Source organism: Budorcas taxicolor, chromosome 1 (genome assembly GCF_023091745.1).
Source record: "Budorcas taxicolor isolate Tak-1 chromosome 1, Takin1.1, whole genome shotgun sequence".
Taxonomy (NCBI): Eukaryota; Metazoa; Chordata; class Mammalia; order Artiodactyla; family Bovidae; genus Budorcas; species Budorcas taxicolor.
The window spans coordinates 50,159,424-50,174,247 of record NC_068910.1 but is presented as its reverse complement, the minus strand read 5'-3'; the positions used below and the strand labels follow the sequence as shown (position 1 = coordinate 50,174,247).

Sequence of the window (14,824 nt, the reverse complement as noted above, 5' to 3'; positions counted from 1 at the left end):
GCATAATTTAGCCTTAAAGTCTTTTTTTGTAAAATACACATTCTGGTAAGAAGGTGGTGATCATTCATAGAGGGGGAAAGAAGGTGGAGAGTGTAGGTATATTTTTAAATTAACTGCTTATTTATTTGCCCACGCTGGGTCACTTCGTTGCTGTGAGTGGGCTTTCTCTAGCTGCAGTGAGCTGGTGCCCCTCTTCATGACGGGATGAGGGCTTCTCACTGCAGAGGCTTCTCTTGTTGTGGAGCATCAGCTCTGGGCGGGCAGTCTTCGGTAGTTGTGGTGCAGGAGTTTAGTTTCCCTGCAGCATATGGAATCTTCCCTGACCAGGGACTGAGCCGTGTCCCCTGCATTGCCAGGTGAGTTCCTATCCACTGGACCACCAGGGAAGTCTGAGTGTAGGTGTTTTAAAGATAGAGGCCATTGGAAAATTCATGTGAGAAAACTAATTGCTCTGGTGATGACGGTGTGAGAGCTTAAGGATGGTAGATTGCAATTCACTTTGCAGGGTTCTTGCTACTAAAACACATGTAAACTGACTAGGAAAATGCCAAAATTGAGACAGTTGAGTAAGTAGTAACTCTTACACTGTCTGTGCTTCTTAGAGGCCTTCTGTGACCTTGCCTGGCAAAACCCATTGCCCCTTCCTGCAGGTGTCCTTCTTTTAAGCAGTGTGTTTGTCTCAGCTAGACTGTGAAGTCTTTAGGCAGAAATGGCATGTCCTACTCTGTATTTTTTGCACTCAGTGTAGTGCTTACACACAGTAGATCCTTCTAAACCTTGGCTGAGTCTCTTCTTAGTGTGAGTGTGCCTGCAGGCTTAATTGCTCAGTTGTGTCCAACTCTTTGTGACCCCATGTACGTAGCCCACGGGGCTCCTCTGCCCATAGGATTTCCCAGGCAAGAATACTAGAGTATTCTTGCCCCGACTCCAGGGGATCTTCCTGACCCAAGGATGGAACCCACGTCTCTTGTGTCTCCTGCATTGGCAGGTAGATTCTTTATTTTTGTGCTAGCTGGGAAGCCTTCCTACTGTGAGACTTGGGCACAAATATTATCAGAACAAGAGAAGCAGCAGCTTCTGTCCTTATCAGAGGAGGGATCTGAATCAGAGTTACAATGAGGCCAAGAACCCAGGAAACCACTCCCAGAGAAACCAGAGATTTTTTAGTTTCATGTGGTACATCAGGCTGTTTTGTTGCCTCATTTCCTTGATACACTGGCCCATGGCCTGGAAATGTCTTATTTGTTTAGCAGACACCGAGGCATGAAAGTTGTGGGGCGACAGAAGCTTTAATACCATAGAATACGTTTAACACAGTGTAATAAGTCACAGTAGGGGCGTGTGCGTAGTGACAGAGGGGCTGGAGGAACTCTTCATAGAAAGTAGTGTGGTCGCTGAATGAGAGAGAAGGGAGAATACCTCCTGCCAGGAAACAGTCTGTGAAGAGAGGCTGAACCTCCCAGCCCAGGAGATGGGGTCCAGGAATGGAGCAGGGTGGGTGCAACTGGTGAAGCTGGGGCCAACTGGGGGGAAAAAGGCAGAGAACTGACTGGGAGAAACTTTATCTCTCTTTTTGCTGTTCATCTCCTGTCTTCTCTTTGTGCTGGTCTATGGAATTTTTGCTTGAACGGTGAGTGAGGGGGAGCTCCTGGAGTATTTTACAGAGCAAAATGATTGATTTGATCAGAAATGTGTTTTGTAAGGCAGACCGGCAGTCATGTAACCACATAGACGATGAATTGTAGAGTCGAGTCTGGAGTCAGGTAGATGGATTTGGAGGCAGTTGCAGTGTCCAAGAGATAAAGAGTTCTTATTATATGATTTCATTTATATGCTGTGTCCAGAAGAGGCAGATTCATAGAGACAGAAAGTAGACTGATGGTTGCCAGGGGCTGGAGTTGGGTAATGGGTATTGGGGTGATGAAAGTATCATTAGATAGTAATGGTAATTGTGCAACTTTGTGAATATAGTTAAAAACCCAATGAATTGTATGTTTTTAAGTGGTGAATCTGATGGCATGTGAAGTATATCTCAGAGAGAGAGAGAGAGGAAGAGTTCCTGAAATAAGTGGGAATAGTGAGCACAAAGAAAGCGAGATGAGTTGGAGGGAAACTCAACCCAAGAGTTGGTCAAGAATTGACAGCACTTGGAGAGAGAATATTGGCGATACCCACAGTGAAAGAGGGGCCGGCCAGCCCTGACATTTCTAATTTGTATGATTAAACTGATGGGGAAAGAAATTTTGGAAAAAGCAAGTTTGGAGAAACCTACAATGAACAGTGTAAACTGTTTTGAATATGTCATCAAGTCGGACAGTTGTGCATAAAGGCCCAGATTTCAGGAGACTCTGGGACTAGAAAAAGAAGTGAGTTATGGAGGGGGTGTATACTGCAGAGGTCATCAGGCTGCTGGTGGACAACCCCGTGTCCCCACTCTTTTTGGCTCTCTGTCCTCCAAGCTGGTCTAGAGGTGTGGTGCTGGAGGCACTGGTTTTTAAATAAAGCTGTATCTTTCTATTACTTTTCAGGCAGAGGCAAGACTGGCAGCAAAACGGGCTGCCCGGGCAGAGGCAAGAGATATCCGCATGAGAGAACTGGAACGGCAGCAAAAAGAGGTAATTGGGGGAAATAACCCTGATTTTGTGTTATTCCCCCCCCCCCCACCCAAAATCAATACGTGGCTAGTTTCCTTCTGAAGTAAACCTGGTTCCTTTTGAAATACTGGGAATAGAGTAACTTGATGTATGTGTTTTGACGAGCCATTCTATGTCAGCAAGTTAAGTGCAATATTTGTTTGAAATTAACAGCAGACACCTATACACCTCTTGTCATAAGTTACTGTTGTGTTATAAAGTCCTCGTAATAGCCAGAGAAGGCTTAGAGATGACAGAATTATCTACTATAGCCCTAAATGTCCTAGAATTTTGACTATATTGTGATACCTACATAGTTAAGCTCTGTGAAATCATACAGCCTTGTAGTTTGTAAGCATACTTAATAATGGAGGAAAGTCTCCTTATAAGAAAATGGAAAAAAAAATCCCACAGTTATAGCACTTTTAGGACTCTAGTCTTGTGTTACGAAAACTAGTATCCATATATAGATCAAAAACTACTGGAAAGAAGTGATCACTCTCAGTACTTTGGTTTATCTATGGTGGGATTATGATTAGTTTTATGTTACACTTTTGTATGGCTAATACATTTCCATCTGTTTTAATTATCACTGGGAAAACCAGAAAAGAAAAAATTTCTAACTAGACATATAGAAATTGGGCTGCTTTAAAAGAAAACAAATACTCTTTTTTTACTCTTTCCTTCTGACATTGACCTGACTTTGAAAGTTCCCATAAAAACCATTTCTGATGTTTTAGTTCAAAGGGGGAGAAAAGCTGCAGGGCAGTATTAAACACTTCATTTTGAGGTTTGTGGTGAATTTTCTGTTAATGAGTTAAAGAGATGTGTACAGAGTCCATATTGTCACAGCTCAAAAACAAAGCCAAAAGCATTAATGTATTGCTAATTTTCTTTTTTTACCTCATAGCTTCAAATATTGAATGCAGTTCTTGGCTTGAGATGAAATGGTACAATACAATGCATTGTCTTTTATACTCCTAAAATTGTAGTGAACTATAAGAATAGAGTTATTAAGTTTAAGCTTTATTTGTAAGCTGCAGACTGAACATATTTAGCTTAGTATGTTGTGTATTTTGAATGTGTGACCAGTCATTGCCTTTCAGGACAAATGTGTGTGATTAATTTAAGACTTTCCATAGCAGGCAGTGTGTTGGAAACTTGAGTCTGTGAAACTTTTGCATTTGCAGCACTCTCACCATTCCTTTGACCGGAAATGGGGACAGATTCAGAAGTGGCTGGTAGGCCGGGATCGCCTGCCCTGCATGTTGTGATCAGTTGCTGAAATATGCAATCTCAAAGTAAAACACTGACTAATCATTTGCCAAGTGGGAGTGTTTGCCATGTTTGAACCTAAAGGTCAGCGAGTGTCTCTTCTGCCTGTAGTGGACCAAATGTGTGCTTGGAGCCCAGCCATTTTCGTTGCAGTCACAGCCTCACACTCATCTCATAAACGCTCCTGACCAAGAAAGATTGCGTAGATGAATGTGCTTTCTCTCTGTGGATTTGTTCTTCTGTCCCTAAAATTTGCCCACCCGCTCCATCCCGCCTTCTCCTCCCCTGCCCCTTTCTTCTTTTCTCTCTTTTTTAAAAAGCTATATCAGGTTCTTCATAGAAAGATGAACCAAGTCATTCTTTCATCCCCTCTGAAAATTACTTTTATGTTGTTAGTTCTCTCCATTTCCTTTCAAGTCTTACACCGTCACTGCCAAATTTGTTAGCTGCAAGAGCAAATTGCATGTGAGTTACTGTGAGTCACTGCTAACTTTGAGCTTTTGTCAGTGTTGCTAAGTGCCCTAGCTGCCTCTGATTGCAGGGGTTCCGAGCTTGGTGTGTGGATAGGCTTGGGGGATGGGGTAAGGACTGTTCATGCCAGGTTTTGAGTATGTGTATGTTTTCATGTGAAAATGGCCACAGGAATTTTATCATCAGATTCTCAAAAGGAGTCTGTGATCCCTAAGAGGTTAAGAACCACTGTTTAATTGCTGCCTAACAAGCAACTTTCATAAGCAAATCCCTTCTAGAATAGCATTTTAAGGTATAACCAGAATTTAAATATTTATGATTATATTTACATACAAATTTTAAAACTTCATCATACTTCTCATTGTGATATTTTAGAAAAGAGAGAGAAAAGATTTTGGTTACTTAAAATTAAGCAACTCTTCATGTATGTGTGTGTTTTCTTGTTATTAAAGCTAGCTTATTTTATAATTCAAGTGTCTTCTGCATGTAACTGGCTTAATATTACTGATGATGTCTTAAGAATATTTTTGCATGAGTTAAGAGAAATAATTCTTAATTGCCAAAGTGGAAATATTAATTTCCTCTTATAATTAATTATGTATTATAGTTCTCAAATTAAATTGCCTAGGGTTTTAATATCTTAGGACAGATCAAAGCATTAAATAGGAAAAGCCTATGTTAAAAGTCTAATATTTAATTCTTACGTTGAAAGGAGCAGTTTGGGTTAATAATAGGTAGTATTTGGACAGGCAGAGAAGGTGGGGTTTAATTTCAGATAGAATAACTAACATTCCGACCCTTTCTGGCACTTTGTTCAAACTGATTCTTCCTCTAACTTCTTATCCTATCCTTGTCTTTCTGGCTGCTTTCTGTCTATGAATTTATCATAGAAGTTGGCATGTGAGCATCACAGTGTATAAATTACTAATAAATTTATAGTAAATAATGCATAGACAAACAATTGGGTTATCGATGACTAGAAGGAAGAATCTTCCTATATTAAAATTTTCTCCTAATTGTAGCACTTTTTTGCCCGTGAGTGGGCTGTTGGATCTGAATAGGGTACACGGGAGCATGAGGCTCAGGAATGAAGCTCGTGTTGAGTGCATGTCTGTGTGCCAGCATTGTGCTCATACCTTTTACATACGTGTTCAGTCCCCATTGTAAGACAGATCCACTGTCTCCATTTTATAGGTAGGTGATAAAGGACTGGCAAAGTGAACAACTTTAGTTGTTGGCAGAGCTGGAATTCAAAGGGATCCGAGGGTGCCCTGTGTGCTAATGGTGGAGTGGGAGGTGGACGGACCAAGAAGGAAAGGGCCTGTGTCTTTCTGGGCCCCCAGATAGTCTTAGGTTAGCCAGTACTGCTGTCTGTAAACTGGGTGTCTGAAGCAGTGATGTGTTGGGAATCTGAAAGAGCAAATGCAGTTTGTGAAGTTTCCTAATTTAAAACTGAGGGGGCCATACGACCCAGGAATCCCACTGCTGGGCATACACACCGAGGAAACCAGAATTGAAAGAGACACGTGTACCCCAGTGTCTATCGCAGCACTGTTTATAATAGCCAGGACATGGAAGCAATCCAGATGTCCATCAGCAGACGAATGGATAAGAAAACCGTGGTACATATACACAATGGAATATTATTACTCAGCTATTAAAAAGAACGCATTTGAATCCATTCTAATGAGGTAGATGAAACTGCAGCCTATTATACAGAGTGAAGTCAGTCAGAAAAACACCAATACAGTATACTAACACATATATATGGAATTTAGAAAGATGGTAACAATGACCCTATATGCCAGACAGCAAGAGACACAGATATAAAGAACAGACTTTGGGACTCTGGGGGAGAAGGCGAGGGTGGGATGATTTGAGAGAATAGCACTGAACCATGCATATGTGAAATAGATCGCCAGTCCAGGTTCGATGCATGAAACTGGGCATTAAAGCTGGTGCACTGGGGCAACCCAGAGGGATGGGATGCGGAGGGAGGTGGGAGGGGGGTTCAGGATAGGGGACACATGTACACCCATGGCTGATCCATGTCACCGTATGGCAAAAGCCACTACAATGTTGTAAAGTAATTAGCCTCCAATTTTTAAAAGTGAATTAATTTAAAAAAAAACTGAGGGGGATAGCTCCACCCTTGAATCAAATATTTATTGCCAGATATGTCCAGGTGTATTCAGAGGGCTGTGAGCTTTAAAAAAAAAAAGAAAACCTTCAAGAGAACTTTTGAAAACAGGGTATGTTTCACTTCCATTTATCTAACTTAAATGTATCAAACATAATTTTCCAGGAAGGCTTAAAAGATAGATACCCCTCTTTGAAGGCATTGTCCTGTTCATTCATCCTTTATACTCATAAGGATTCCCAAGACAGTGAAAATATTTTGTCTTCTGAACTGTGGAAGAGAGGGATAGTCTGCCTTGTAAATGGTACCCAAGAACATTGCTGAAATCTTTTTCTATTGACTTTCTGGTGATTAATTTTTAAAAAAGCCTTTTGGCAGTTTTAATATGCCTTTAGAAATACCTGGGAAATGAAGCTTTCTTTGTATTCCAGAGTACAAAACTAGGATACCTTGCCCCTTTCTTCATGTTCTTTCTGTGTAATTAAATCTGGATTTGGCCAGTGTAGGACAGTGTCTTGATTGGTTCAGTGGTATGGTGAGTCAGAAGATCTGAATGCTGGTCCAGCTTTCCAACTTTGTTGACCCCTAACCTTTTTGTGATGCAGTTTTTTGTTTTATGTACTATAAGATGAAAGGATCAGACTAGATGACCTCTAAGGATCCTCTAGCTCTTAAAAATAATTCTATATTTGGTGCTGGGGTCTTTCGTTTACACGGGGGTTTCCTTCTGTTTCTCCCTGTTTGCCACCGTGCGGTAGCATTCCAGATAAAGGCAGAAGTTAGAGACCACGCGGAATGCCTGCCTTTTTGTGCAAGAGTAGTGTTGCATGGCAGACTCTTAGTAAAATGTGTGCTTGGAGTCTTTTTGGTGTAATAAAAATTTGCTTTGAGCTTGCCTCACTGTACATATGGTAGCCATTAGCCATCTCTGGGTAATTCGGTTTCGACTTGCTTGAATTGATAAAAATTAAAAATTTCGTTCCTCAGTTGCACTTCTGACAGTTTAGATGCTTAGTAGCCACCTGTGGCTGGTGGCTGCCTATCTGATAGCACAAGCATAGCGCATTTCCACTGCTGATGAAAGGCCTATTGCATAGTGCTGGTTTCAGGTGTAGTTTATGACTATGGAATAAACTGTATTCTGTCACTTTAAATTAGCCAGCCTGTATGGGCTTATATTTTATTCTGTAGTTTTCTGAACTCATTAGGTCATTTTCCCCAAATGGTGCTAAAAAGAAAGCTGTATAAATCTAAAGATATTCCGATACTTACTGTGTTGTTATTTAGAGTTATTTTTATAATAGGCATAATTAAGGATAAATATGAATTCATCTGTCTTTGCTGCATCGTTAGTGGGATGTGCTCTTTAGAGGCAGGTTTTTAAAAGTGCACCTGTGTGGTAGGTGGAATGAAAAGAAAGGGTAGAATAAAGAGAAGACTGAACATTAAACCTTGTATTGATATGTCCCCCTGGTACCCCAAATAACACTAGGAGGGGGCACACAGAATTAACTTCAACTAACAAAGCTAACTAGCCTAGAACTTGTTACCACTTAGTAAGCTGTACCTACCCTGCTGGGCTAACACTCATGCCCCCCAAAGTTTTGTGATACATCACCTGATAGTCAAAGAGAGGAAAGAAACTTGCTTGGCTTCTTACAGATTACATGTGTCTATTACATAACAAAACCGTGAATCAGTGATGAATTCCTAAAGATCAGAACACCATGTTGAATATTGAATTATTGAATCATCCTGGTGCATATAAACAGACTTCTGAACAGATTTGATCACATGCACCAGTGTACACGACATATGACAAGCAGGCGTTTTTTGGAATTGTATTCAAAGATCATGACCAAAACAAAGCACTAAATTGCGGTGTTTCAGTTGAATTGCTGTCACTGGATTCACAGTGAATGATCAGGCGGAGCCACATCTAATTATCCCATCTGCGTGATGATTGTGCTGTCTTGTCATGGGGTGTTGAAGTTTTGGTGTGTTTTGGGAAAAGCGGTGTCGATTACCTGTGAACCCAGTTGGCCAGTTGTGTGTAGATTCTTGGTCAATTCGAATTGACACTCCAAACTTTGAAATTTTGAAAGATCAGAAGTTTCTTATAGTTGATTAGGTTCTAGGGACTAGTCATTTAATTTCACATGACTGAGTACTTAATGCCATGGTGCTAATAGCTGAATATGGAAAAAATTAGAATTACATTTATTGAGTCAGTTGGGTTTTTTGTATGTGTTTTGTTTTTACAATCTTCATAAGGCATAGCTTCTGAAGCAACTTTATCAACTCTAAAGTATTTACTCAGTTTCTCATAATTATAAGTAGGTTTTCATATTAACAATACACAGTCAGGGGCTATTTCATTTAGTTGTTCTTTGCTTTCCCAGTAGAGTGGTAAAAGAAAAAAAGTTTATGCAATGAGCACAAAATTATAACCCAAACCTTTTTAAAAGAATACATTTTCACTGTTAACTACATCCGTAATAAACATTTCTTCCTGCCTTGCATAAACTAACATCGTAAAGAAATAGGTCAAAGTCTGCTTCTAATGCTGACCTCCGTTTCTGTTGGCTCTGTATACTTGCTTATTTTTATCTTGGTATATGGAGCTCTCTTGGTCATGTATCGAGTACATTCTACAGTTGGCCAGACATACATACACTTGTTCAAATGAAAACATTGCTGAGATGATTTCTACTTCTCTTCCAACTGAGGGAGGGATGTGACTGCCCAAACTCAGCTTTGAGGAAACTCACCTCTGTGCTCAGTTCTGATAGGGGCAGCCCTCTGCTCAGTAATTAACTGTCCATGTACTTTCTCCTTTCCCAGGAAGAGTCGGAAAGGGCCAGGTATTCCCACAGATCCAGTCATCGTCGTCCTTCTCTGGTTTGTAATAACCTACAGACTTGCCTCTGATACTTTTCCTCATCAGCTCGCTGCAGCCACTCACACACCTTTATTATGTTGTTTTTATCTTATCAGGGAGTTGAGGATGCATTGTCCATTCGAAGTCTTGGCAGTCACAGGGTTGGTATTTTAAGTTGTTTACACCCTAATAGCAAAGCTATATCCCTTTGTCTTTTCTAAAAAACAGAGAAAATATTGGCAAAGTTCTTTTGATTAGAAAGTGATATTTTCTCTCAAATTATTATTATAAGTAAATCAATTCTAAAATCATAAATATTTTCATCTGTTAACATGCATATTTACTCTTTTCTATAAAAGGACTTTTGATTTTGAAAAATCATCACAAAATAATAAGGTTGATTTTATAAAATAACACCTGCATGGTTCTAACTTTCAGATTTTTCCTACTTTCAGATTTTTTTAAATGATAATTTTTTAATGAGATTTATTATTTGGGGGCATGGGTGACTAATTATAGTTTTATTCAGTAGAAAAATTGAACTGATTTTTAAAGTGCCTGTCTTAGCATATTTATAAAAATAATCATGCTTCAATATTTTGATTAATATTTTGTAGTTTGTCTCAAGTTTTTAGTGTATATCATTGTAAATCAAAATAAATGAGAAATTGTTCATTAAAGGCTTGCATATTGTGCCAAAAAAGCTGATCTCTGTTCTTAATGAATTGCGCTTAAAGCACATTGCCTTAGACCAATGCTTTTAATTTGTACATTATTAATATAGTATATGTGCTAATATCTAGATTTTTTTTTCATCAGTAAAAGTCCGTTCTTGTTAAGATCTATATTTGTTAATATCCCCAGGTCTAGTTTTCTTCCTATCTTGTATAATATTCCTATCTTGTATTATTTTCCTATCTGGAAAATACACTGTATTAAACTGAGTGTGTTCTGGTATTACTAGTTATTGATATGTTTGCATTCTTAAATAGTCTTTTACTCTGGTTATATATATATATTTTTAATTCACTTACGTTCTTAAGACCATGTTTTATTTTTAGATAATTTTCCTTTTGTTACAATCTGTAGCATATTGGCTGAGTGCAGCTTTTCCCATAAACTTTGCACATGCATATGCACTAAATCGAATGGCAGGCGAGATGATGTTTTCTGAATGTACAGTTGTTCCCAGGAGTGGTTATATTTCTCATTGGTGAATATAATCTACTGTCTTTTCAGAATAAATTAGTAAGCTAGTACTTGAATCAAATATTTTGGTTGATTATAAAAGTTTAGATTTAAGAGAATATTAAAAAGCCTTTATAGAAATCTAACTAGTGGTTTAAGAATGATTTTAAAGGAAAAGAGCTTTAAGATAATAAATTTGTCATGCTTCTCCCTAGAGAGATTTGTGGTGCTTTTTTTTTCTCACAGGGAGTTAACAAAAGCTTAGAAGTTGAGCTTGGAGGGCTTTGAAAATAATCCCATCTCACCTTTTTTTTAAAAATATATGACTTATTGTAATGTTCCTAGTGTGAAGTTCACAGTCTTCAAGCTGGTTATTTGTAAATATGCATGGGAAACTTACATATTACTTTAACCTAATGGTAAAGCCATCCAAGTTCAACCTAATTTGTTTTTAAAACAAATCTGTAAACAAACAAAAAATAAATCTGCAAGTAAATAAGGAATTGTTTACTCAGTGTCTATAAAGTGAGATTGATTTTCATTTCATGGAAATTTTATCATTAAATAAATTTAAGATATAACTAGAACTCAAATGGTATTTTATTTCATTATGGTAGTTATGAAAATTTGCTATTATGTGCCAAAAAGTAAAACTCCTAATATTTTTAAAAAGCAGCCTGTGAACTTCAAGATTAGTAAAAATTTTTACCTTGTAGAGACTTCAGTACTACTGTTAGTGTACATTTAGAATATTTAAATTTTTAGACTTTCTTAGAAATGTCTGATTGGAAATGAAAGCTTATTAATAACACAGTATAAAAGAAATATAGTTGAGATAAGTTTTTTCTTTTTTCCAACTTAATAATATTGGGAGTTTTAAATTTTCATCAAATTATTGCCTTTTAGAATAACTTTACCATCTATATTATACCGAAAATGTAGACAACTGGTGTTCTCTGTAAAAATATATGTGATGGCTTAAAACCCTGACCTGAATTTTATTGGGGTTTGCTATATTACTTGGGGTTTTGGTATTTCTTTTCTAGTTATTTTTTTAAACTTATGAGCTGTATATTAAAAAGTCTAAGACTTTTGAACCTTGTATTTGCTACATGAACATTAGCAGTACTTGGATATGAGGAAGATGTGTTTATGGTTTCATGCCACATTCTTCGGACTTTGATCTCTCCTTTTGTCCAGTTAACTGCCTTTTTTGAAAGGTGTCCTGCCTAAAGCTATGTGGGGTTAGAGATGGTATCAACGCTGTAGACTTTCTGTATAAAAAGAGCAGCGATAGTTCAAGATGGTTCAAGATGGTAGGTAAGGGGAAGGAAGATTAAATCAAAGCCCTGAGTTTAGAATTGAAACAGTGCTTCTTTAAAAAGCAATCTACCTTAAAAAAAAAAATCTGACTGACTGCTTGGTCACTGCTTTTATGTATTGAAATACAAGAAGACTATAAGGAAGAGATCCGAAATTAGAAAATGAGGTAATCTTGAATCAGAGTGGTAGGGATACATCACAGTTTTCACTGGTGGAGAGCTTCACTGTTGTTTTTTATTAGTTCCTATTTATCAGTGGCTTTAGTATAATTTTAATGAATTTAATTTTAATATGCTTGGAATTTTTTATTCTGTCATTTACTCCTACACTGTTTAATTCTGTGGAAGAACCCATCGAAGGACGTTACGGGGACACGTTGGAGCAGAGCCCGTACACCCAGCAGTGAAGACCTCATGGCGTGTAGCCAGAGAAATGTGCAGCGTTAGTACTGTGCTTTCGCTGCTGACTCACAGCGCCCCGGGGGCCTGAGCAATAGGCCCATTCCCACAGAAACAAGCACTGGCTGAACTTTTGTTTCTGTAGCCTGCTTTTTAATACTTTTTATAATAGCAAGTTTGGAAATATTTTGTTTAGCTAGAGCCCTTAATATTTTCAGTTCTCTCTTCTTTGATGAATCATTTGTTTTAAACAACATAAATGCCAACTGTCACATACCGGAGGATTTTTTTTGTTCACCGGGTGTACAACCAGTAGTAGCGACTGGGATGTCCAAGTTGTGGATTTTCCTACCAGATTCAGCAGTTTTTAAAACTGAGGGAATTCCCTTGCGGTCCAGTGGTTAGAACTCCACTCTTCCAATGCTGGGGCCCAGATTGCATCCCTGGTCAAGGAACTAAGATCCTGCAAGCCTCACCGTGCAGCCGAATAAATAGATAAACTAAAACTATCTGAGCTCTGCATTATATTTTGGAAAAAGAAAATCAAAGTAGATCATTTTCAATTCAACTTGTTAAACCTTATGCTTTTGCAGAAGACCAGGTGTTACAGAGAGGATGAGAACTAAGACTGATTCCTTCAATGAACTTACCTGTTTGGGAGGATGGAATAGCCTATATGCAAGAATGTGTGATTTGAGTAATACATGTTTTGGTCATGGGTTTTTTTTAAAAAACAAAAAAGGTATTTTGTTAACTGAGAGAAGTCGCAGGTAAAACTTTCATAGAGAAGGAACTTTATTTTCAGTGAAATGTCATTCACCACAGTGACTTTACCACGCACATCATTTACCACCAAATGCACACCATTAGGCATTTTAGAAAATTTTGGATAAACAAGATTTTTTTTACACATGTAGTAACACTTTATATTCTGTTTTCATGATAATACAAGAAAAGTATGCAAATGCAGATATTTTGCTTCAGTACCTCTTAGTATTTACTGCAATATCATTTTCTCTGAATTTAATCTTGCCAGTGATAAAATTATACCACTTAGCCTTATACTTATAAAATACATTTTGGGGAGTTTCTGCATTATTTTTTGTGAATGATCATCTCATTAAGCATGAATTGAAACCTTTGTTCTGTCTGAACTATTATATTAATGCTTTATTAGAACTATACTTTAAAATTTTACCTTTTAGTCTATTTTAGGCTTTTTAAAATTGCAGCCTCTATGACAGGAATACATTTTACACTGTAATCCAATATTCATATGCAGAGATGTGCCTGTTTTTGTATGTATATAAGTGTATAAAAATACAGAAACAAATTTTACAAAAATAGTATTTACTGTACATGATCCACTCTAGTATTTTGTATTTTTTTATGTTGGTTGAACCCATAAATTGATTTTATGAACTACTAATGAGTTGCAGTCCACATTTAGAAAAACATTACTTTAGATCCGGTTTCTGAATAGTGTTCCCTAAATCCTAAATGGGTATAAGAGTTGCAAAAGAAAGATATTTTTACCAAACTACCTGAGGAACTTGTTCATTGCTTTTGTTTTATACATTGCTCTTCTGGGCCAGATTGCTTAAAAAATCTGACTAGAATGCTTAAAAAAATTAGGAAAACACAAATCTGAGTAGTTAGTTACTATTTAATTTGGTTTCTTGGATTTGACATGTGGTGCTAAACATATTGTTTTCTTAAAGACCCTACAGGAAATATGGTTTTCTGGTCTTGTCATAAATTTTATATCTATTTTCTTTGATTTATATTTCATGCCACTTATATGTATACTATCCATTCCACACTTTGCTCTGACCGAGTTTCTAGCTTTGTTCACTATTTTTCATAGGGAAAGTTCTTGAGAAGGAGTGTTTTCCAGGTGTGTGCACAAGCAGATCCAAGGGAACTTTCCCCATTTTAATGCTGCAGTTGTTGTTTGTCTTTTAGTTTTGTTTTTTTTGGTAAGTTTCATCATAGCTATGTGTACCTGCTTCATTGCTTCTCCATGACTTGCTTTTGCCACATTTCACATGATGGACAGTGATGGTCACAGACAGTTAGGATGCTTAATTCCTGTATTTAAAGGCTTCCTTGGGTGTTCTGTGCTGCAGTGTACTGGGGTGAATCATCTGAACGTTACTGATTATAAATTCTAGATTTGAATGAGAACATGAAGTTTTTCCTGTACATATAGTTTAACAATAACCTATACTAGGAAAGAGTGAGGGGGAGAGTATTCTTTAATTCACATGTCACAGCTGTTATGTTTAATAATTTGGGGATTTTAAAGTAGTGCTGGATTTTTCATAATTTTATGAATGTTGCTTCCCCCCGCCTTTGTATTTCTGATTTTGGGAATACAACCAACTTTCACCTTTTCCTGAAATCCAGTATGATGCTCTTAAGGATAGATCATCAAGACTTTCATCATTAGTATGTATTGCATGACTTTGTGTTAAATTTAGTTAGACTTTATAAACAATTGGTGATGCTAATC

At 37.6% G+C, this 14,824-nt stretch overlaps 1 protein-coding gene across 5 annotated transcripts in view; it reads left to right on the top strand.

The window, feature by feature from the left end:
* Positions 1 to 14,824, top strand: part of LRRFIP2 (LRR binding FLII interacting protein 2) — a 110,128-nt gene that overhangs the window by 41,568 nt on the left and 53,736 nt on the right. For all 5 annotated transcript variants that reach the window (XM_052636216.1, XM_052636202.1, XM_052636208.1 and 2 more), the window contains exons 3-7: positions 2,529 to 2,615; positions 3,824 to 3,874; positions 9,364 to 9,420; positions 9,517 to 9,561; positions 14,719 to 14,760. In XM_052636216.1, coding sequence (XP_052492176.1) covers positions 2,529 to 2,615; positions 3,824 to 3,874; positions 9,364 to 9,420; positions 9,517 to 9,561; positions 14,719 to 14,760 — 282 coding nt within the window. The remainder of the gene's footprint in view (positions 1 to 2,528; positions 2,616 to 3,823; positions 3,875 to 9,363; positions 9,421 to 9,516; positions 9,562 to 14,718; positions 14,761 to 14,824) is intronic.